Source organism: Anopheles aquasalis, chromosome 2, assembly GCF_943734665.1.
Source record: "Anopheles aquasalis chromosome 2, idAnoAquaMG_Q_19, whole genome shotgun sequence".
In the NCBI taxonomy this organism is placed as follows: Eukaryota; Metazoa; Arthropoda; class Insecta; order Diptera; family Culicidae; genus Anopheles; species Anopheles aquasalis.
This window is the reverse complement of record NC_064877.1, coordinates 53765647-53787979: the sequence shown is the minus strand read 5'-3', so window position 1 is coordinate 53787979 and position 22333 is coordinate 53765647. Positions and strand designations below refer to the sequence as shown.

Here is a 22333-nt window from a genome sequence, read left to right as displayed (position 1 = left end):
TGGATTGTATTATATTTTGTTCTATGATTCTGTTTCCTTCTTTCTGGCAACTTTAGAATTGGCCGGTCATAGACCTTCTGGGTTTGTTCTTCAAAAAGCTGGGCGATTCCATATTGTCATCTTCCTCAAATGTTTTACCATACACGGAATTCCGCAAAAATCGAAACAAATGTCAGTCTGATAAAGCAATACAAGGACTAAATGCTGAGTAATTTTTGGCGAGGACACAAAGATGTATGCGGTCTAGCGATATCCTGCTGGAATATGAAATTGAGTTGCGATTTTTAAATTCTGACCATTTCTTTTTGATGGTTTGATTCGGAATTTGATTAGTTTATGACATCAGACATTTAAATCAATATTTTGGTTCGTTGAAAGCAACTAAAAAGCTACCTCATTCTTCACACTGGCGCTTTGAACGTTGATCTACTTTGAGGAGAATCATCTCCAGATCGGAATGTTCCCAATCAATATTAAAACAAACTGTCTTTTAATGATACCCATGATCATACTTGTAACAAATATTTTTTGAAACCGGAACAGCGGTTTTTATTCTCTAAAAATAATAAGATAAAATGAGTTATAAACGAAATTATGTACATAATGGTTTTTTTTTTTTTTAACATATATAAGGACGGACGAGCCGTATGTTTTATGTTTTTTTCTGAAGCAACCTAAAAGTGGCAACTAATACATGGCAAAAATATAAATTTATAGCTTTACTAGAAATCGCTCAAACAAATGATTATTTCAATCTGTATGAAAAAAAACAATTACATTTGAAAGAACCTACTAACATGGATTTCGAGACATTTATCTTATTTTCACGCCTGACATACTGCCAACTATTTGATATCCTTTGATATTTGTTATCTCTTTTTTACTTTCTTTTGATTTGAGAAAAAATGTATGGCATTCGCTTAATTAACATTCACAATTAATCCTTTTTTCCGCAATTTTTCACATTACTAAAGGTATCTTTAAATGTTTGCTCTATGGACAACCTTACATACCTTATAACAAAAGACCAATAGATTTTACCTCAATTTCTATCTCAATTTTCTAATCTCATGCACTCTCCCGAAGGAAATGACACATTTGGTTTTCCGTTTTCCCCCATTTGAGATTGACTAAACTTTACAGCGACGCTGCTGTTCGAAGTAAAATCTACAAAAAGTAAAAGTAAAATTACATTTTCTACGAGTTGCACGTAACATGGCCGACCGTTGTTCAACGGAAAATCAAGATTTCCAATCGAGTATCGTGCTACCGCCGTACACCACTCACCGGTTCGACGGTACGCGAGATCAAACGATATCCGCCAAACGGATTCCGTGTTCCTCCTCGGTCTGCTCCATCAAACGGCGAAAGCTGTGCTCCCATTGCTCAGCCCCGAAAAGTAAAATCAAGTCAATTCCCTTTTTACGCCACCAATATACACGCGAAGAAAACGTCCAACGTTGTTCACGATGTTCTGGTTTCCCAACCAATCAACCAATCTGGCTCGCAACAATCGACACCTTTCGCGATGTGGCTCTTTTCACACCTAGCCAGCGCGCGCGCGCGAGAGAGTATCAGTGCCAAATGGATTGTTTTTTCTTTTCGAATGCTACAACAATTAATGCTGGTAAAATATGCTCACCCCAGGAGGTGGCACCCAGAGCCCGAGCGTGATCGCGAAAGCGTCCAACAAATCGTGTTCGTGTTGCAGTCATTTCGATTAGTGTACGAAAAAAAAATTAGATTAACACCGAATGAAAGCGCGTGCGGAAGCTGATTGAGGGCCCCTCTTTACCCTTCCCCTACATCGTCTAATGCCATCTCCTTATCCCAGAGGCGGAGAGTGGAGGCTCAGAGTTTTATTTTTCCCATTGTTAGCAACCGAACAGCATACCAGGTGTAGTATTTTCACTTTATTTAAATGAGAGCGAGAGAGAGAGAGAGAGATGAAAATCCATTTCTACTGTAACCGTGCGATTGAGATCGACGATCGTGATGCACAGCGGATCGAGCTACAGCCGAGGGTGAAAGCATTTAATATGGAGCGCAATGTAACTCTCGTGGGAACATGATGCGCGAGTGCCACACTATCAGTGCGTCGAAGTAATGGGGAACAATATTAGATTCAATTAGTTTCCTTTAAAAAATAGTTCCCTGCAAAGTAGACTTCATACAAGTTTCCCGCCAAAAGGGATAACACTAATCAGCGCATTTTAAATGCCTTATCTACGGTCGGTATAATTCAGTATAGTCGACAGTAATCATGCGTATGCCGGGCTAAAACAATTATAAGTCAATAAATGAAACACCCCAGCGGCAACAAATTAAAACACGCTCGCTCGAACCAAAAATGTATCCCAAAATGCTTCTCTTCTTCGTTGAGTTTAGAAGATTATGATGGATGAATGTTCCCGAGTTTCAGTTCCGCATTTGGTTGCGATAAAATCCATAAACTACTCAACGCTAACGACGCACGGACGCAACCCACGATCGCCCTTCAACAGTTTGGTTGTGATGTTTCCCCCCCCCCCCCCCCCAAAAACGTCTCTTTACCTTTTAAGGATCTCCCTCTTTTGTCGGTCTTGGTCTCTGTTGCAATGCTCGAAGAGACTAGGGGACTAGGGCATGATTAGAGCACAGCACAGGGTGAAGTGTCCATTCGACATGGACATGTAACTCAACCCCAACTGTGCTGCGCCCTGGATGCTAATGAGCTGCAGCTTGATGGAGTGCCACCATTGCGCTCGAGAGATGATTGCGCCAGCCGTAAATGACGGTACACCAACAACAACAATGGCAACGACGTACAATCTGGGACTGTAAACAAACGCCCTCGTTAAGTAGTTGAGAAGTAGCCGCATCTGGACCGGGAACGGGTGGGTTATTAGGGAAGGCCTCATGCCATCAGGGACACACTCGCTCGCAGTTTCCACCAGACGATGTTATGTTGTTTGTTTAATTTAACTGCATCGGCGGCCAGGCGAGATCGAATTGAATCCAATCACGCCCAATTGCTGCTTCTTCTACGCGGGCCACGAGGAGAGAGAGAGATGGCTTAACATAATTAAGCAGCGAATCAAACGGGAACTCATTCTTCTCCCTGTGCCACTCTTCTGGAGACGGGGCCACGCTTGAAACAAAGATGCAATTAATGCCAAAGCAGCACAAGAAGAAGAAGAAGAGAGTGTGTAGAGATGGACTAACTGTGCACGTTCCATTTCGCCACGAACTACAACAACAACTGATGACACTCCCTGGGGAGGTTTTCTATTTTCTCTTTCCTTCTTTATATCGAGCGAGCACACCAAGCGGATGCCATTCTCTCTCGAGAGAGAGCAGTGGTGACACTTGAAGGTGAAATTTATATTCACACAATGATCGTCAGACACACCCCTCCACTCGCACTGTACCACCAACCGCACAAAAAATCATCAATTGTGTGCCACGCGTTATGTGGGTCATGACCTCTACCTGCCCGTCTGAGGGGGTCACTCACAAGCGCCACGCACTCCGTCGCCGGTAACCCCAAAAACCTTTCAACCTTCCTCTCAATGCGCTGGCGGACAGCAAATGGTGGGGGGCCCACGAACTGCCATGCAAATCATGTTTAAAATCGGATTTAGTAGTCGACGACGACGTTCGATGAAATCATGATCACCATGAGCGCACCGTGCACCACCCTCACATGACCTGCATGCTGCTTTAGCCATAGCTCATCGAAATGATAGCGATGAATATGCTAAACACGACTCGTCGAGCCTCGCATTCCGTTCCGTTAGACAACACTATCTATGTCCATCTTATTGGCGATGATAATTCGCAGAAAGGTTTGCGACGCGTTAATGTACAGTCGATTGGTCGATCGATACGATACCTATCCACCTGCGATCACCAGTGATCATAGTGGGTTTTATCATTTACCAAGAAATTCCTTCTGCACCTCCACCCTTGGTGAATGGTAATGAGGGTTGATTACGTGTGCATAACTTAATGTCACCGCTACGCACCGGGTGCATATCAAATGCGAATCATTTTTTTGTTAGAGGAATTCACATTAAAACGGGAATGTATGTTGTGTGCATTTCTAATCCACCACCACCACGGGTGCACTTGATCGTGAATTGAAACTGTTTTCTGGCAGAGTGTAATTATGTTTCCTGACTCTTAATAGCACAACTACTTCCCTGATGATCGAGGAAACGAGGATCACGTTTGATAGCGCACGAACACCTCTGCTCAGCGCAGCGATGCCAGGGTTGTTTCATGTCATCGTCACTTGCGTCACGCTAATGGCATCACCGTGGCGGCCACTTCATGCGGCGGTGTGTGCGGTAATTACCGAAATCATCATCAAGATCACCGCCGGACAACGGATGCAAAAGCTACATACATACACAGCAGTGGCCACTTAAAACAGTCCAGCAGCATACTCGTTGATATGCTGCAGCACACACTTTAGACCCCAAGCGCGGCCCTAGTATGTAGCGATGAATGTGTAATGAAGTAATTTAGCAACTATCATCAGCTCTCTCCACTGTCTGTCCCGATCCCTACTTCACTCAGCCAGTGATGCAGCGGAATGGACCACAACTAGCTACTCGTGGCAATGTTCCTCCTTTTCTGCTGTTATGATGGCGAAAACTGAGAAACCGGAAGCGCAATGCGCAGCCCATGTGGACAAAAGGGAGGGGACACAAAGGTGACATGAGTTTTGTCGACTGCTTTATCATTTTTAGTGGCCCAAGCTGATAAAAATTATCTAACATTCCTGCAAGACATTATCACTGTAGGAACATTTATGGCAGCAAACATGTAGCGGCATTTTTTATAAAACATTTCATGATTAACCAACAGTATTGGTCGATAAAATAGCAGCGCTAACAAACTCAACGAATTCGAATGGAAAAAAACAATTTAAACTCGGTTTCTGGGGCAGATTTTGTTGGATTTTCTAACAATTACTCAGATCTGGCTTTGGTAGTGCTTAGGATTACACAGTGTGTTTGTAGTCCTTGATAATTGTTGGACATTCTTATCATGTTATCCAATTTACTGTTTTTGGGGGGGAATTGATTGATATTTCAGACCCAGCCGCGTTTACCACGGTCCATTTTTTTAATGTTCAGTATTGCATTCTTAATGTCACGAATAAATTAAATTGATCAAATTAGGACGAGGAAGGACATACTAGCCACACATTAAAGAGGGATTAAAAACAAATTTGAGCGAGTACATGGCGCAAGTATGCATTACGTACTAGCGCTGCAATTTTATCGACCGAGTACTGTAATATAATAAACCCTGTATAATAATCCAACATACTTCGAATCAAACAGCTCTAGGAAATGAAGATAATATGTTTCATGTTAAATCATCATCATTCTACAATTTAATTTGACATAAACTTTTGTACATAAACCTCGAGTGAACGATTATACTTTAACTATTAATTGGTGTTGTATGGTATTAGTAATGGAATAAATTAGGCTTTAAATAAAGAGTACACTGGAAAGAAAAATGCAAACGATTGAGGAAGGATATTAAACGCAACAGGCCGAAAAATGAAACGATTGATGCCAAAATTTATGGGTGGACACTGTAAAAGAAACACGCACCGCTAGTGATAAATGTTTAAAACGAAGCAGTACGTCATTTGGTATCATCGAGATATGAGATATCAACACGGAGTGCAATACTCCTCCAAAATGGTTGCAATGATCGCGTAACTTTTTTACTGCTAACCATGTGCTGTTACTAACTGGAAAGTAGTTGATATTGAGCAATCGTTCGCAATGTAATCGTAGTGGAAAAATGTTGTGAACCCAGGCAATGATTTAATTACTTATGGGACATTAATTTTTATCAGAGACACTGGCTGCAAGCTACGCCCAATGATGTTCATATATTCTATTAAAGAAACCTGGGTAGTATTTTGACGACACATGGGTATTTGAAAATAAAAATGCATGCTGTCTTCAACAGATTGCCATCGAGAAACACCAGAAAGAGTGATCATTAAGTATGGTAATCGCTTTCGACACTCGCCAACAACATACTTGCCAATTGATGAGGAGCATGCCTCATGTTGATTTCAATCGTTCACGCTCCTCTCCCGTTAATTACAATAATAGAAGAAATGGTTAACGATCCAGAAACACGAGCCCAGCACAGTACGCGACAGCGAAAGCCTCAATTCGAGGAGGATTCGCGGATTTGTCAGCTTTTTTATTCCGTTTGCTCTGCTGCCAGCCACGAATGACATGATGGGTACTAAAACTTAACCGGTACTTTGTTGGTTTTCCTTCCTTCGCCTGCTGCGATCTCGCACAATGGCAGTAAATCAAAAAATCAAAACCAGCACACGACGAAACGAATGATGATCATCTCGTCGTAACTGTAACACCGATGAGCTCGTGAATGGTCGGTCACATTCGCTTTACGACCAACGAAAGAGATGAAATTGGTTCATGCGTATCAAAAAAAAAAAAATACGCTCGATAATTACCCAAACAAATTGACGGCCATAGCGAGAAAGGCGCCATTTGGTCATCAACGATTAAATGTCTTTCGTGACGTCTCGCATGATTCACCACCTTCGGTCAGGCGCGGCCGCGTTTCTCACACGCAAAGATCACGCGGCTTTCCATCTCAGAAAGTGTTTCTAATTTTGTCAAGCGATTCAGAGCGATGGAAATATTAAAATAACAAAAAAAAAAGCCTCTGAGGATATACCGGCGGAGGTGATAGGAGGTGCTGTGTGGTGGTGAAGCACCATTGCCACCACCGAAACCATTGCCAAAACAAACAATGTGGTGTCATTGATCTCTGCAAACGCATCGGTTGAGTGGATAGCAGCTGGAGCTACTGCGAGACACTGACCACAACTTGACTTGACTTGAGTGTAGTTATGGCCGCCGCAGCAACACCTTCAAAGCAAAAACCGCGCTAAAAACCGCACGAAACCGCTGCCACACGCAAAGGTTAATGTAAGCGCATGTCTTGAGGCGATCGCGGAGAGAAAGGAGAACGATTCCGTTCCGACTACCGGCGTGCTACCGTTATGGGGAGGGGGGTTTGAAGAGATATTATTAACCGAGCACGCCGATACGCCCAAGACCAAGGGACCAAGGGTTCCGTTTTTCGCGTACCCAGACACTGACACTGGATGAATGGATGGCAGAGGGAGAAGGCTTATAATATCCTCAGCTCATTACTTGTTCTCATTACAAGATGACACTCGGAACTCGGCTCTGAGTCAATCGCGAAACAGTCAATCCGGCAGCCGCAGACATGTTGTCTTTCGTCCCAGCCAAGTCCCAGCACAGCTTTCACCAGAAGCCAGCTGACGCAAAAGCATCACACCTGCCTGCTCCCCCCACGCCAGACGTTTCCACTTCGAAGACGATCGGCTACGCAAAGAGCAAAAAATAGAATCCATCGGTGCAGAATCCGGAACCAAGTTCCGCCTTGCTGAGCAACCACTAGGGAGAGGTGAGCATCAAGAACACAGATCGAGATCGAGCGAGACGCGCCTTCGCGAGTTTGATTCGCTTCGCAAGACGGGCTAATAAGAACTAACGGTTCCACGCTGCGCTTATAACGATCACGACGACGACGAAGACGAATTCAGTCGGCACTGGATGGGCGGATGGCCGGTAATGTAGATACAATCATAAATGTATTACGAAAGGTTCATCATTAAATCGATTCAACGATCACCAGGAAGAGTTAGGAGACACAATTCACGGTGATAAGACAGTATGCGAGAGTTTAGGAATGTGCTTTCTCCAAGATTGTTCTCCAATCGAGTGCGCTTCTGCTTTCCCCTAGAACTTAATCTTTCCACATGATGGTTACATCACGGTAAACCCTAGACGCATCGAACAACGCATTGCGCCAGATAGATCTCCCTCAGACATGACTGGCTTCTTTCGTTCCGCTAGGGAAGATCGTTTCACTTCGATGATCGCATGGCCAACAGTGTGCCTCAGAAATCTTCGCTTCACAACCAAAAGTTCGTAGTCAACCGATGATCACGGGGTAGAAAAAAAAACAATTGCGCTTCGCGAACAATAAATGGGCTTGCAATGGGTTTAATCAAATAAACTCCTGCCCCGGTAAATCAACCAACCACCTCTCCACGGTGCCTTCCTCTACTGACCGTGAATTTCGTGACCGCGAACGGTGGTCATGGCAACCGGCAACATGATCATGGCATGGCTAACGAAAACGCAAAACTAGTGTTTCACGCCACGGTACACCATTGTTTTCCATCGCGGCGATTAACCTGCGATCGGTCGTCACGGATGGAAGAGGCCGCTGAATGGGGCGAGCGCTTAGACGAGATCCGGCGATCGAAACAGCACAACAGCGCGTAAGGGCTTGAATCTTGAAGAAGAACACGGACATCGGAGTAAAGCCACGTATGGTTTCGCTCCTTATTACGTACGATTGTTTACACTACATACCGCGTGTGGATGCGAAGCCAGTTGTTGCGCATGTTTCGAGATTTCGGGCGAATAAATAGAGCACACAGGTGTGGCCACTCGTCGTTCGCGTTGCTGTTTTTTGCCACGAACAATATTTCGTAAAGTTGCAACGGTATTTGTATTGCTGTGTACGCTCTTGTCTCAAACACATTACTCAAAGCTTGCTGTTGGAGCGTTCATTTTTGTACCACCAACATGTGACGCAAAGTAAACATTGGATTCATTTTAGCTAGCAACGAGAGGATTGAAAAGACGTTCAGAATGTGAACGATTGTTCTTTTTATGTTCCAATCTTGAATAATAAGTAAAACAATCTTCAAGTGCTCCACCACAACAGTATAGTCTTAAAACTACGACAATTCCGCTGCCACTCTATATTGGTGAGTTCGACTATTGTTTAATCGCCGGCATGCCCGTGAACCTGCGCCATTCCATTATTTTAGTCACAAACCTTCAAATTGCCAGCACCCTCTATTTCATTCGTTTTAGGCCACCGCATCAAATAGAAAACACCTCGAAAATCCGTGGGAATCATGTTTGGCAACAACATGGCAACACTTTGACACGATCATTTTCTCATGATCGTAAAGAATGAGCACCAGGAACGCGGCGCTATGTTGGCGCAATTTTCGCCCACCAGAACGGTAAACAATGCAATCCTCCCCCCCGAACGTGTTGGTTATGATGATTCGCTAAGCATAAGAACCTTTCCGGGCCGTTGGCCGGGTCAAAATGGCTTAATGTAAAATGGCAGACCAGTGGCCTCACCGCATCGCAAGAAAACAGACAACGGAAGAGAAGAGAAAATGACAATCGGATGGATTCGTGATTTCAAGAGGCGAAACATTCGATGCGTTCCCCGCTAAGGTTGCTTCTGATCCTTCTATATTCATTCATCCATCCTCCAGGGTAGCACAACTCATCTTCCCATGGATTAGCGAGCGAGCAACCTCGTTCGTTGCCACGAGGGTGGCGCTCTCCAGTACCCCGGTGTAGGTTTAGCCGGCTCGATGGTGGTCACGGTTAAATGGACCCACCACCACCACCACCAGCTGGACGTGCTGGAATCTGTGCAGCTAGAAAAAAAAAGGTAAAAGAGAGAGGAATAGAAATGGTCCACACCGAACCGAATGTGCCGAGAGCACATGAAACGCGGAACGGGAACAAACCGGCACAGAGATCGAGAAATCGAGGAATGCACACGCTAACGGAACGCTTTTCTCTAATGTTAATGTTCGAAGCTGCCGCTCCTGGTGCGGGTGCTGGTGCGGGTGGTGGGTGGTGGGTGATCTTAGCGATCCACCAACCAACTTGCACCACTTCTCGTCCCACCCGGGGAACCCCTTCGGACGTCCTGGGAGCCGGGTATTTTCACCTCTGTTTTCCCGTTTCGCCGGTTAGATTCACCGTTTTTTTTTTCGAATGATGGCCGTGTGGTCTCACAGGTGAGTTGGGGTCGCAATTTTTAGCAGATTTTATTTACGGATGCCACGGAGGCCCGCCCACCACCCAGAACATTAAACAACCTCATCAAAATCCGGACGGACGCACTGCAGAACTGGCATGCCCCAAAACGTGCTCATAGCGAATCGAAACCTATTTGCAATTCTCTCTGGCTGCCCCCTCCCCCGCATCCGATGCGACGGAGACGAATAACCCAGGCCATTGCATCGGATGCAAAAGAATGGAGCATAATAATGTTGGCCAGTCCCGAGGCGGCGGCGAGCTCGATAGTGGCGCACCGTGCACCGCCACGCAGGTGCAGAACATGCAACCTTGACCCGCGACTCAGCGCTGCAGGGAATGGTGGCGAGCAAAACCATGCAGCAGCACTGAGCATCGTGGGCCTGGTGTGGTTGCATCAGTTTCTTGTACGTGAGACATCAGCAATACCCGGAGGGAGTTTATCAAATACGTGTTGTTATGAAGTGATACGATTCCTCGAGACCATTCCAAGAGAGCTGCGGTTTCACTGTTGCTCCTGAATTTGAGCAGCTCAAAAATTGATACAATTTTTGTATCGAAATTGAAACGAAATTGAGCTCCAATCGTAGACGATACAGAGAAGTCAGTTGTCATGGATACAAATTAGTTAGAAGGCATCAAACGGACCATTAAGCGACCACCAATGGTGGCGTTGTTATGAAAAGGGAACACACCATAAATCGTGCTAACCAACTAACTCTAAACATACGGCTCGTCCGTCCTTATATATGTTAAAAAAAACCAACTAACTCTAAAAAAAAATATATGCTTCAACTTTAGCTGCATGAACAGGGACGAATATGTGATAATTTTCAAGACTTTTTTTACGCCCCAGGATGCAACCACCTCAATGCTCCTCTCCACACCCTGCGATCGATAAACAAACGTACTCATCACACAGTCCGCATGGTGCGAAGGCAATTTAGAAAGGCACCGTAGGCTCGGGTCTTGTATTCTATTTTCCGCCCTAAAAAAAGGGGTATTTTGTCCACCCAACCAATTGGGGGTTTTCGGTGGGGGTACTAATATGATTGTTTTAAATAGGAAACACGCACACTATCCGGTTTCTCCGGTAACAAAGCATGCTCTGCCTAACTTACCAAACAATTGGATGTCAAACAGAAATCTGCAGAACGTTCTGTCCAAGTCCCCGTTGGTCGGGGGAGTCCTTCCTTCTTTGTTCTGCTGTTCCAGCCTCGCCAAGGGGCAGGATTTGCAAAGCTGTCCTGACAGACACACGCCCGACCACACACACCAGGGACGAAGTTAATTCACAAAACCGTTCTAAACTACACTTTGCACAACAGTGAACCGAATTGATTGGTAGGATCCACGGTCCACCTCACCGGGAGAACAAAAAAAAACCATCAACAGCACTGCCACCCCAACCCACGAATAGCCACGAATACCGCGGAGCACCTCCGCCGTGCATCGTTTTTGGTTGTAACCTACTTTTGCACGACGGAATTTGGAATTCTTTTGCCTTTCACCTCGTCGTCGACCTGCGGTCACTCGTCGTTCGTCGTCCGGAATGTTTGCTCACCAACGAACTGCACGGATTTGGCCGCTGTTTGTTCCATCACCGAACCCCTTTTTCATTCATCATTTATCTCTGCCAAACTACATTCATCCTCCGGAAACAGGTCGAGAGTTTCATTCTGCTGCCACGATGATAGAACAAGCTATCCACCTACATTTCCGCACAGATTCCCGAAGAGGAAGCACTCGGACACAATCTGTATCACCGTTGTCGTTAATCGATGCGGAATTATCCACCAAGATACATTTTATGCTCACCTCCAGACCGAACTGCGAAAGAAGCACACAACAACACCCACTTCCGTTCGTTCGATGCTCCCGGGCCGCGGAGCGGAAGAAGAGGGGTAAGGTAACAAAATGGGAAGAAGAAGCAGGGCGATATAAACGATAACTGGGCTAGGGAAACGATAAAAGGCACGGTGCGGTACCACACGGTCCCCGTACGACCCTGCGGGCATTTTTAATTCGAGTTTTAGGCGACTTCTTTGCTTTCCCACGACCTTTCGAAGTGAAACATTTCAACGTGCGGTGAAACCAAAGGGCTTTGGTTGGTTTGGCCGGAGCACCGTTTCCGGCGGAAACAGAAACCCGAAAACAGGAAAATATGAAACAATCTTCAACGAGCTAAAGGTCGACTTAGTTAGCTCGTGGGACTTACTTATTAACAGACGCAACGAAGAGACCGAACTATCCCGCCGTCTTGCTTGAGAAACTACTTATTGTTACTTAACAATTGTTTGCTTTAACAACTCATTTGCGTTACCAGTTCAGTTTGCTACCTTCGCTCCTACCTCCTAGTTTTCGTCTTATGATTTCTCTTACTCATTCTCACTTCAAATCACACATTTCGAAACCTACACTACCCTTAATACTGGCTAACAAGCCTCAAGTCACCACCACCACCTTCGCAGGAAAAACCAAAGATAACGTAGGCAACGTGGCCTACCTTTCCTACGCTTTTCCTCAGATTATGTAACGGAACAGTTATGTGATGGAAACTCGATTCTGGCAACTATCCACCATCGATCGTTAGTACCTCCAAACATTTAAGAAATGGCAATGCCTTCATTACTTCATCGGTTACAACATGCCTACACAAGTACTGGTAGTGAAAAATTATTACGGACAGTTCTTTTAACTGCGAACAGCTACTTAGAAAGTTGTGTATATTCTCTATACCATCATGTGGAACATTGACACTAATTTCAAGCTTTGTGATTGACGTAGGAAGTTTCGCAATATTCGAGACATTTGCGAGATGTAGAGTATTTAGATGGGCTAAGGTCGATAAATCAATCGCTTCCGTTAAATCACTTGAGGTGGACCGAATGCAAAAACGCGAAGATTCTTAAGTTTCGAGAGATTTTGTAAGTCACTTGGGTTGGAAAGATCGAATCCTAAAATGATAAATTCCCTCAACATTATGCATGCTTCACATAATTTGAATAACATTTCACTAGTTAAAGGTTCTCCTTCAAACTTCAAAAATTCTAGGTGCGCAAATCGAGAGAAAAAGGTAGGATTAGTTGTTATCAGTCGTATGGAATGTTCGTCCAATACCATCAAGAGGTGCTTCAGATTAGAAGCCGGAAATGTCCTGAGGTTATCATGGATTGTATCAGCTACCGGCAGAAAACCTTCGAATGATACTAACTGCGGCATATCCAGCCGATATTTAAGTTTCGCTACTATCTCGAGATGCTTCACAGAATTGCTTTGCAGCGTTGGTATTATATCCCGAGCTCTTGAATTTTCGATACTCTGATTTAGCTCTAGACAACAGAGGCACAACATAGACGGAAGCCCTGCAGCTATTATTGAAAACTCCTTCGAAGACATGCTACCGGAAAAACTCATCGAGTCGAGATGCATCGTAACTTTGGGGTGAATAAGGGACCAAACGCATTGAAATTCAGAATAATTCCATCCTCCTGTCCTGAAGATTAGCTTTCGGTAGCGCCGCTGGGACTTTTCCAGCGTTTCGATTAAACTTGCTATCTTCCGTTTTGTTTCCTCTTCTTGCAATTCAGTATCCATCACCGAGGATCTATAGTAGATCCGAATTTCCAAGGTAAATCTTCGGATACACGGCGACAGGAAGATGATTTCGTTCCATCTGAGGCAAGTGAGGGACGCGTTTTTTACGCTCGCAAGATCCAAACGAGATGACGCAACGAGATGACACAACGCAACAGTCGCACGTCTGAACAATCTCGTTGGATACCGTGTTTGACAAGCCAAAATGGTGTCCGCAAATGTCACAAGTGCCGCAACCAGTCTGCCAGCGGCTTTAGATAAAACAGCTTGCCCACCCCATGGTTTGGGAATTGCCCACCGGCGGTGATCGGTAGTAAGTCGGTGTTCGGTTTCTTGGAGTTCCGTTGGCCGTTCTTTTTACACTCGGAGGCCGATAGAGCCCTCCATTTACTGACCGAGATGAGTTTGCTCAAGTTTCACCATCTCCTGCAGCCAACAGATCCGCAGAATTTGCCGGTGTTGATTATTGGCCAACTGCGACATCTGACCGAGCTTCCGTTCAGCCGGGTGAGTCCCAAGTTGGAACCGCGCGTTTCACCGGAAACCTTTGCGAAGGCCATTTCCAGCCTGCAGCCGTCCCCGACCGATGTCTGTTCGCTGTACTTGGATGTGGCGCGTGTAGCGGCGCTCCCGCTAAAGTCCTCGCGACACAACACGGCCTCCCGTGCCCATGCCATCACCAAGCTGATCCAGACCAACACCACCGGTGTCAGCGAATCGATCGTGATCGTGTGCGAGAAGCAGGATCTGCTAGCATCGGCCTGTGCCGTCGCACGCGCCTTCCCGCTGTACAACCGCAAAACGTCGAAGCAAGCGACGGCTCAGCCGCCTCCGACGGTGCACATCGAGTTCATCGTAGTTGGCGGAAGCCCTGATGCTGTCGTCGAAGTCACCGAGGAAGATGTGGTTGCGTTGGCCAACGTTACGGTCGGCATCCGGCTGGCCGCACGCATCGTCGATGCACCGTGCAATGAGATGAACGTTTCGGGCTTTCTGGCCGAGGTGGAAGACATCGCCGCCGGACTGGGACTGAAGTCGAAGATAATCCGTGGACTGGAGTTGAAGGAGCGAGGTTTCGGTGGCATTTATGGCGTTGGAAAGGCCGCGCTGGATCCACCTGCCCTGGCCGTGCTGTCTTATGAGCCGCAAGGAGCGACGGAAACCGTTGCCTGGGTCGGTAAGGGCATCGTTTTCGACACAGGCGGCCTGAGCATCAAGGGCAAAACGGCCATGCCGGGAATGAAGCGAGATTGCGGTGGTGCAGCGGCAATTCTCGGTGCATTCTATGCCGCCGTCAAGAGTGGCTTCCGACAGAACCTGCACGCCGTGTTCTGTCTAGCGGAGAATGCTGTGGGACCCGAAGCGACACGCCCGGATGATATCCATCGACTCTATTCGGGCTGCACTGTCGAAATCAACAACACCGATGCCGAGGGTCGGCTCGTGCTGTCCGACGGTGTCGTCTACGCCGACCGGGACCTGAAGGCCAACATCATCCTCGACATGGCTACGCTGACCGGTGCTCAGGGAATTGCCACGGGCAAGTATCACGGTGCCATCCTTACGAACAGCGATGATTGGGAGGCCCGGGCACTGGAAATTGGACGTCGCACGGGAGATCTGCTCTCACCGGTACCGTACTGTCCGGAGCTGCACTTTAGCGAGTTCAGTTCGGCCGTGGCGGACATGAAAAACTCGGTCATGGATCGTGGCAACGCGCAGGTCAGCTGTGCCGGACTGTTCATCGGGGCCCATCTCGGGTTCGAGTATGGGGGTGCATGGATGCACGTCGATATGGCCGCACCGGTGCACAATGGTGAACGTGCGACCGGGTACGGTGTGGCCCTCTTGGCCGGACTCTTTGGGGAGCATAGCAACGCCAGCATTCTGCGTGATCTCGCCCATCAGCCGAAGGAGCAGCGTAACAACGCCAATGCCTACTCGTCCGGCATCGAACCTCCACTCAAGAAGGTTTGCATCGATTAAGGCACCAGGACTGTGTTCATCATGCGCTCTGCGATGGCAATTCTTTATTTTCGTTCATCATCAGGCCCCCGGGTGCGCCCAACTCGATATTAATCACTAGCATCACGCGTTGTTCGGGTCGTTTTCTAATAAACAATCAAATCAAGCAAACTAGAAAAAAAAAACGCAATCCGCTTTCCATTCCATGGATTCGCATGAGAGGCGTTCTTATCTGCTGCACTGGACACTTGACCACAGCTACTGCTTCACTATCTATTTCATTGTTAAACCTGCCACCCCCCGGCAACCTAATCAATCATACCCGTCTCAACCCGATACGCCGGGTGTGCCATGGCAAAAAGCGGAAACGAGGGTCCACTTCGCTTGGCTATCTCTTCGGCCTTTTCGTTCGAATTGTTACGACGCTCGGGATCGCACTCCTCGTTCATCAGTAGCGTCACCAGCGTCTCTCGGCAGCTCGACACGGTCACTGCAATGTGCAGCGGCGTCTGATCTCCATCCGAGCGCGCATTCACATCGGCACCAAACTGTAGCAAAAGTGCCGCTGCGCCAGCATTGTTCCACTTGCAGGCCGAGTGCAACGCCGTCCAGCCCATACCCGTTCGTGCGTGTATATCGGCGCCGTACTGTAGCGCCAATCGCGCCATCGGCAAATTGGCGTTGTAGCAGGCCTTGTGCAAAACGGTGTAACCATCGCGATCGATCGCATGTACGACGGCCGGCTTACGGCTCACGATCGCAGCAAACACATCCAGCTTGTTTTCCCCCGCGGCCCACAGTGCGTGTCGCTCAAGGCTGGCTGTAAAGTAGGGGGAAAGAAATTGATCACTAATTAGAATTCTCTGTTGATGTGGCACAACAAAAAAAAACAATCTCACCTTTTGGATCGTTATCCTCTTCGATCAGCTCGTCGGGATCATCCCAGCCACTCACAAACATACCGCGCGGCACTTTGGCCATCTTCTCCTGTAACGCCTCCAGTGTATCCAGCTCCTCTTCGGCCTCTTCGCCATCGCCTTCGTTGAGACTGTTGGCGATGTTATCCCAGTCTTTAAGGGACCGAGACGACATTTTACGAACGTGAATTTCCCTGCTACCGGGCTCTTCTTTTTCCGATTTACCCGCAGTACGTCTATTGAATCTAGTTAGCTGGGGCTTCGCAACATGCCGTTTATGACAGCAAACAGTTCCATAAAAATCGTCCAATTCAGCGGGAAAATTGTGGATTAACAGGTATATCCCTCTTCTATACGGCTACTGAGTCCACATGACCCAATTGTTTTTTTTTCTGTAACGAAGAAATCGATCGTTAATACAACAGATCTTTGCAGAATCACGAACCTTTCTACTTCCTATCCGGAACGCTATCCTATGGTTTCCTTTGGAGACTCGGATCTCGTCCGTAGATTTTTGTGTTCTCTGCGGCTTATAAGTCAGTTGATTGGTTTCCACAATCCAGCTTTAGAATCCTTTACATGGTTTTGATGTCGCGTTGCGGTTCTCCAACTTTTCTTCCCCTGTTCCGGGTGGCGGCTCGGGCACGGAATAAGAAGTAAAAGTAGAAAAACATCAACAAAACGACCAGGGTTGCCTGTTTCTGTGATTTTTAAAGAAAACTGCTTTTTTTGTGAAAAATGCCAACCGAGCATTTTTGAAGACAATTTTATTTCTTATTCAATGATTGTGTACAAAATTGGTTACGCGTTCCTGTTCCAAAACTATTCAGTTGCCTAGTTATTCCCACACCCACCCCATGTCACCCCGTGTATCAAACCCGACTGCAATCAGGCATGATTTTTTGTATCCTTTGCTCATCACCTTAAAACTACACAACTCCTGCTGGCCACTACTAGGTGTCCCAAGCTAAGCTCGGCTAAGCCAATGCTAAAACTTTAACCTCGGATAGATCAGCGGTAGTAGCCCCATCACCGAGGAAATCGCTCCCAAAATGCCGATCGTTTGGTTGGACATGTGGACGTATCCGAGGCCGTTTAGGGGAATGAAAACGTCGCATACATTTTTCACCGTATCGACAACCAGCGATTTGTGCTCCTTCAGCACAACGGACAGTGTTTGCAGCAGATCCAGGAGGTTCGATTTGCTGACAAAGTAGATGAAGAGATGATTGAGCTCCTGCAGGTCGCGGCACAGGTTCATCACGATCGATACTAGCCAGAATCGGTTCGACCGGGTTTGCCACTGTGCTGTGTTCACGTTTTTGCTAATGCCGGATCGCGATAGCCACACGACGTGATCGGCTAGTAGAAACAGTCCGGAAGAAACCTTTCCAAGCACGATAAACAGCTGATTGGATAGCCGCTTTAGATCGATGCTCACGGCGGCACTATAAAGCACTTCGAATCCTTTTCCAAATCGTAACACTGAAAGACAAGCAAAGATCTGATTGGTGGGTGCGCACTTGTGGGTAAGAGCACGGCGATAAACAAGGGCTAAAGGTCACGAACATTTCCGGAAGGAGCTGAGAATGCTTTCGATCTGCTTTAGCGTTTGAACCGTATCTTTCGACGTCGCTGCAGCTCTCGCTTCTTTGCTGGCCCATAATGCACGGCAGGAGTACTGCACCAACCTGCAACGACAAGAGTGATGAAAAGCGACCATTCCATCCATTCCCTTCATCATTTACCTGGCAATTTTGTCCTTCCCGACCGTTTGACTGTTTAATTTGATAACCAAATCCATTTGTTCCAGTGATCGCAGTTCACATTAAACACAGCACGCACGACCGGATGCCTAGAAATCGTTGGAAAAAGGCAACAAACTACAGGATGATTGTCGGTTTCGGACTATAAACCATTTCTAATCCGCGCACCAAGAATTATCTCATCCCGTTTATCAAAAAAGTAAATTTCGCAGATAACAACACAAAATACCGCCTGATTGTGCGCTCTCTCTTTCTCGCGCGGTAGTGTGAGCTAGATGGCAACGAGCCGACACTAGCGCCCTCTACAGGCTCATCGCTCATCCATTCCTTTTCCCAGCCGGAAAATTGCCGGAGCCGGAGCCGGAGATTGCTTTTCCCAGCCGGAAAACCGGAAATCGGGATCTTATAATTTTCCTGATTTGCTGAAAACCGTTACGTTCCTGTTTCATTATGAGTCATCGAAACCGAAATGCAAATTCGAAATGAAACGTATCGTTCGAAACGGTTGTTGTATTCGACGAAGTTTATTGTGAGAGAGAAATCGTTATGGGGCTTCGAATGCACCCGCCCGTTTACTTACGATTGTAGCCAAGTCTATTAAAAACACTCCCATTGTTGCCTTTGTCGACTTTCGATAGCTTCGAATCGAGGCTAAACCGTTCGACCCGTTTCACTAGTTGCTGGGCATCGGAACCGGCGCGTGCGGAACCCAAGCTTAAGCGCGTGTGCACCGGTTGTTTGCGCCCGTGAACCACGGTATCCAGTTTCATGGTGGCACGCGAAACCGGGGACAGCCGTTTTCCACCACCAACGGAGTGTTTCATCGGCGTGACCTTCTTGGTGCCGTGCAGAGCTTTCGGGCCACCGTGGTGGTCCACCAACCGGGGTCCACGATGGCTCGCCGTGGAACCGGTCACGAGCTTTCCTCGATTGAGGATAGCGCCCGCCCCACCCAGGCGCTGTTTCACTGGCACATCTCGATCGTTAAAATGCAAACGGCCACCGGAAGTGGCGCCGGATTTGTACGTCTTCCGAGGCGCTATTTCCAGCACTTCGTCCTCTGCCGAAAAGGATACTGATTTCAGGCCCGTCGCCGGGTCCGCACCGGCTCCATACGACTCCGCCGATCGCCGATAGTCTTCCGGTTCCTCGTCCTCATCCGACGACAGTTTGGTCGCTTTGGCCGGTATCTTTTTAACCAAAATCACTTTCTGCTCCATCGGTGTGACCTTGCGCTGGTCAGAAGTGGTCAGTGATGTACGGTGAGAGATGGGTGATTTTTTCAAAATACTAGACGATGGTGCCTCACTGTGGCCGCTAACTGCTGTTCGCTGTTCTCCACGATCGCGTCCACCGAGGCGCGCAAATATGGAGGAACTAGAACTAGCCTGCTGTGGTGGTGGACTGTTTGTGTCGATTTTCTGTGTCTTTGCATACCCAACGGCCGTACTCGCGGGTAGTTCGTCATCATCATCCGTATTTAGGCGGTCAAATATGCTGCCCCGCTTTGTCCCCGCCACAATGCGGCCTGAGCTTGAGCTGGACTCTCTCTCGGTCGTATCGCCGTCGGTTGCTTTGTGCTTGCCAATACTGAGCTTCCTGTCGAGGATTTCTTTGCTGCGCGCGGTGCTTCCCGCTGGGAGTGTGATTTTGTACTTGCCCTCATGCTCTGGCAACACTCGCCTCGATTTGCCTTCGCTCAACGATGATCCAACCGAAGACACAATACCTGGAAGAAGGAGAAGAGAAATCCGCACTGAATGAAACCCGTGGCAATCCCGGCTCCGTGAAACATACGAGTGGAAGATGCCTTCTCGAGCTTTTTGCCGTTGCTAACGGTGACCGTGTTGGGCGTACCGGACACGGTTGCTACGGGAACGGAAACCTCCGTTTCTGGCAGCGATAGCACTTTCTCGCGTGCACTCTGCTCGGACACTTTCTTGGCGTGGCGCAGGATAGCTATGATGTCGCCCATCGTCGTAATGCCCATCTCGCGAAGGTACTCCTTATTCAGGTCCATCAACATGTCCATCTGGATGCGATTTTCGACGAATACGTGCGCATAGGTTGCAGCTGCCTGGGATGGGATGTCGGCGTTTGTGAAGAACTTTACCCATGATGCTGCAGTGGAACAGGGTATCGTTAGTGGGTCTGGGTCGCCGGCGGTCTCTCCCTTTCTCCTTACCTGCCGTCGGATTCGGCATCTTTGTGGCCCGAAATCTGCACCGGTTTTCGAGAATTTATTTATAGCCGGCGTGGCACCAGCGGAAGCGGAGATTTTCGTTAATGCGAGGCACCAACGCAATCCTTAAATGATGGAAATTTTTCGATGCGATTCCGACCAAAACACGAACGATCGCTTGTTGTCAGAAGGGGCGGATGACCCCACGCAACCAATTAAAAGTGGTGCATTCGGGCACTGCAACGGCACGGGATAGATAGGTTGAGGGTCGTTGCAGTGCCAGAATCTCGAGGTGTCTGTTCACGGGGACGTCCGTGTGGGTGTGGGTCAGTTGGGTCTGTTCTAAAAATCACCGCCGAAAATTTGTGTGCTTACTTTTGTGCTTGACGACGATAAATCTTCTTTTGTAAAGAGAATACATGGTTTTAACAGATAGTTTTGCTTCACAGATTAGCAAAACATGAGTTCGTTGAAAAAATGCCCAAGGACGTACCGAGTGCAATTCGGACCGAACGTCCCGACCGTAAGTTGATTCGTAAACAGCGTCCGATTGTATGTTTTGCCGAATTATCTTCGGTCTCAAGATAATCCGACTACATGAAATACAAACATTCGGCAATAGGAACTCCGTAAATCTGACTATAGCTAACTAGTTAATCTGTAAATTTTATGCTTTTTTATTATTCAGGACTGGACCCGAAGCATTTGTCTTAGATTCATAAAGGAGATAGAGAAGCGCGAATGCCTATGGAACAAAGATGCACCTGGCTACAAAAGCCCAATTAAACAACTTGAGGCATGGTTATTCTTGGCGAAGGAATTTGGGATTCACCACAATTTACTTCGCAATAAGTGGAGATCCCTTCAAAGCTCCTTCAGACACTTTTGCAATAAGCAAAAGGCTGCAAATGAGACTGGAGACTGTACGCGTTTCATATTCATACAATTTTCTTTGAAAAGCAATTGTAATTCTACATCTATCTCACCTTCGCGTACCTATTTTGCAGCACCGCCAACCTGGTACGCGTACGATGCTATGCAGTTTGTGATGAACAAGAAAAGTCACGACCCGTTGGTGGATATAGGAGTAAGTAGTTAATTTTTTGCTATTTTCTTATCAGATTCGTAGTAGAATACTTCCTACAGTTTAGTATCTTTGAAAGTTCTATTGACGAATCTCAAATAACCGATCTGCATGAATTGTGTTCATTTTAGCAATTATCTTCGACAATAAAAGTCAAGAATCTGTCCGAACTCTCCAGCCGGGCAGAGTCGCCAGCCCCAGGCACATCCACAGAGTCATCGCCATTTGCACCACCAATGGAAGTGAGGATTGTTGATGCGAAAAGTATATTGTCTGGGGGCACCGCAATCACACCATCATCCAGTTCCGAGCAAAAACAGCCCGAATCTCAACTGACACCAGATCTACCGCACTACCTAATCCCTTCCTCAAAGCAAGCTCAACCTCGCAAACAAATCACCTCCTCAAATCAGACCACACAAAATCTACCGCCGTACGTAATCCGGACGGGATCAAAACAAGCCACAGTAGCTCAACCACGCTACCGCACTATGAAGCGCCGGTTGGAGGATACCACTCTTTCCTATGACAGAAACATGCTTAGGGTGTTGGAAAATGTGTCCGCGGTGACCGATCGTCTGGTTGAGGAAAGACAAACGGCGAAATCAGATGGGCAGACTTTTGGCGAGTGGGTTGGCGGCATGCTGGATGAGTGGTCGCCTGATAGGAGGCAGTCGGCCAAAGTGGCCATCCGTCGGTTCATTGCCAAAAAAGACGCTGCGCGGTTTAGGGAACGAGTGGGAAAGAATGTAGAAAAGATGTACGAAAGTAGCGATAGTGACGTATGATAAGCGTAGCAGCTACAATATTAGAGATAAGTGAAGCCGTAAAATGTGTGACTTTGCATTCTTAACAGGAGTGAAAGAAAA

The 22333-nt window shown here is 47.1% G+C and overlaps 6 protein-coding genes across 7 annotated transcripts in view; 2 read left to right on the top strand and 4 right to left on the bottom strand.

Moving 5' to 3' along the window:
* LOC126569503 (putative uncharacterized protein DDB_G0277255) overlaps nucleotides 1-11819 on the bottom strand; it is a 37514-nt gene extending 25695 nt beyond the window's left edge. Inside the window, exon 1 of one of the 2 annotated variants that reach the window (XM_050226645.1) lies at nucleotides 11772-11819. The gene's annotated coding sequence lies outside the window, so the exon portion shown is untranslated. Of the gene's footprint in view, nucleotides 1-11668 lie in introns of both variants that reach the window. The other variant, XM_050226644.1, reaches the window with a different exon arrangement.
* Nucleotides 11820-13835: 2016 nt separating this feature from the next.
* On the top strand, nucleotides 13836-15698 carry LOC126569505 (probable aminopeptidase NPEPL1). The gene has a single exon (XM_050226653.1). The coding sequence runs from the start codon at nucleotides 13950-13952 to the stop codon at nucleotides 15534-15536; it is 1587 nt and encodes a 528-aa protein (XP_050082610.1). The 5' UTR covers nucleotides 13836-13949; the 3' UTR covers nucleotides 15537-15698.
* On the bottom strand, nucleotides 15548-17067 carry LOC126569509 (ankyrin repeat domain-containing protein 49). The gene is made up of 3 exons (XM_050226657.1): nucleotides 16886-17067; nucleotides 16415-16824; nucleotides 15548-16335 (listed from the first exon to the last, which is right to left on the bottom strand). Exons 2-3 carry the CDS (start codon nucleotides 16605-16607, stop codon nucleotides 15824-15826), a joined length of 705 nt encoding a protein of 234 aa, XP_050082614.1. The 5' UTR covers nucleotides 16608-16824; nucleotides 16886-17067; the 3' UTR covers nucleotides 15548-15823.
* A 117-nt stretch (nucleotides 17068-17184) lies between these two features.
* On the bottom strand, nucleotides 17185-18463 carry LOC126569510 (peroxisomal membrane protein 11B). The gene is made up of 3 exons (XM_050226658.1): nucleotides 18181-18463; nucleotides 18002-18123; nucleotides 17185-17917 (listed from the first exon to the last, which is right to left on the bottom strand). The coding sequence occupies exons 1-3, from the start codon at nucleotides 18234-18236 to the stop codon at nucleotides 17421-17423; spliced, it is 675 nt and encodes a 224-aa protein (XP_050082615.1). The 5' UTR covers nucleotides 18237-18463; the 3' UTR covers nucleotides 17185-17420.
* A 239-nt stretch (nucleotides 18464-18702) lies between these two features.
* On the bottom strand, nucleotides 18703-20552 carry LOC126569506 (uncharacterized protein C19orf47). Its single transcript, XM_050226654.1, has 3 exons — nucleotides 20384-20552; nucleotides 19996-20319; nucleotides 18703-19927 (listed from the first exon to the last, which is right to left on the bottom strand). The coding sequence occupies exons 1-3, from the start codon at nucleotides 20400-20402 to the stop codon at nucleotides 18771-18773; spliced, it is 1500 nt and encodes a 499-aa protein (XP_050082611.1). The 5' UTR covers nucleotides 20403-20552; the 3' UTR covers nucleotides 18703-18770.
* A 186-nt stretch (nucleotides 20553-20738) lies between these two features.
* Nucleotides 20739-22333, top strand: part of LOC126569508 (uncharacterized) — a 1845-nt gene continuing 250 nt past the window's right edge. Inside the window, exons 1-4 of the mRNA XM_050226656.1 lie at nucleotides 20739-20903; nucleotides 21069-21303; nucleotides 21388-21467; nucleotides 21596-22333. The exon at nucleotides 21596-22333 is cut by the window's right edge and continues 250 nt beyond it. Of these exons, the coding sequence (XP_050082613.1) occupies nucleotides 20841-20903; nucleotides 21069-21303; nucleotides 21388-21467; nucleotides 21596-22252 (1035 nt within the window). The 5' untranslated portion in view covers nucleotides 20739-20840 and the 3' untranslated portion in view covers nucleotides 22253-22333. The remainder of the gene's footprint in view (nucleotides 20904-21068; nucleotides 21304-21387; nucleotides 21468-21595) is intronic.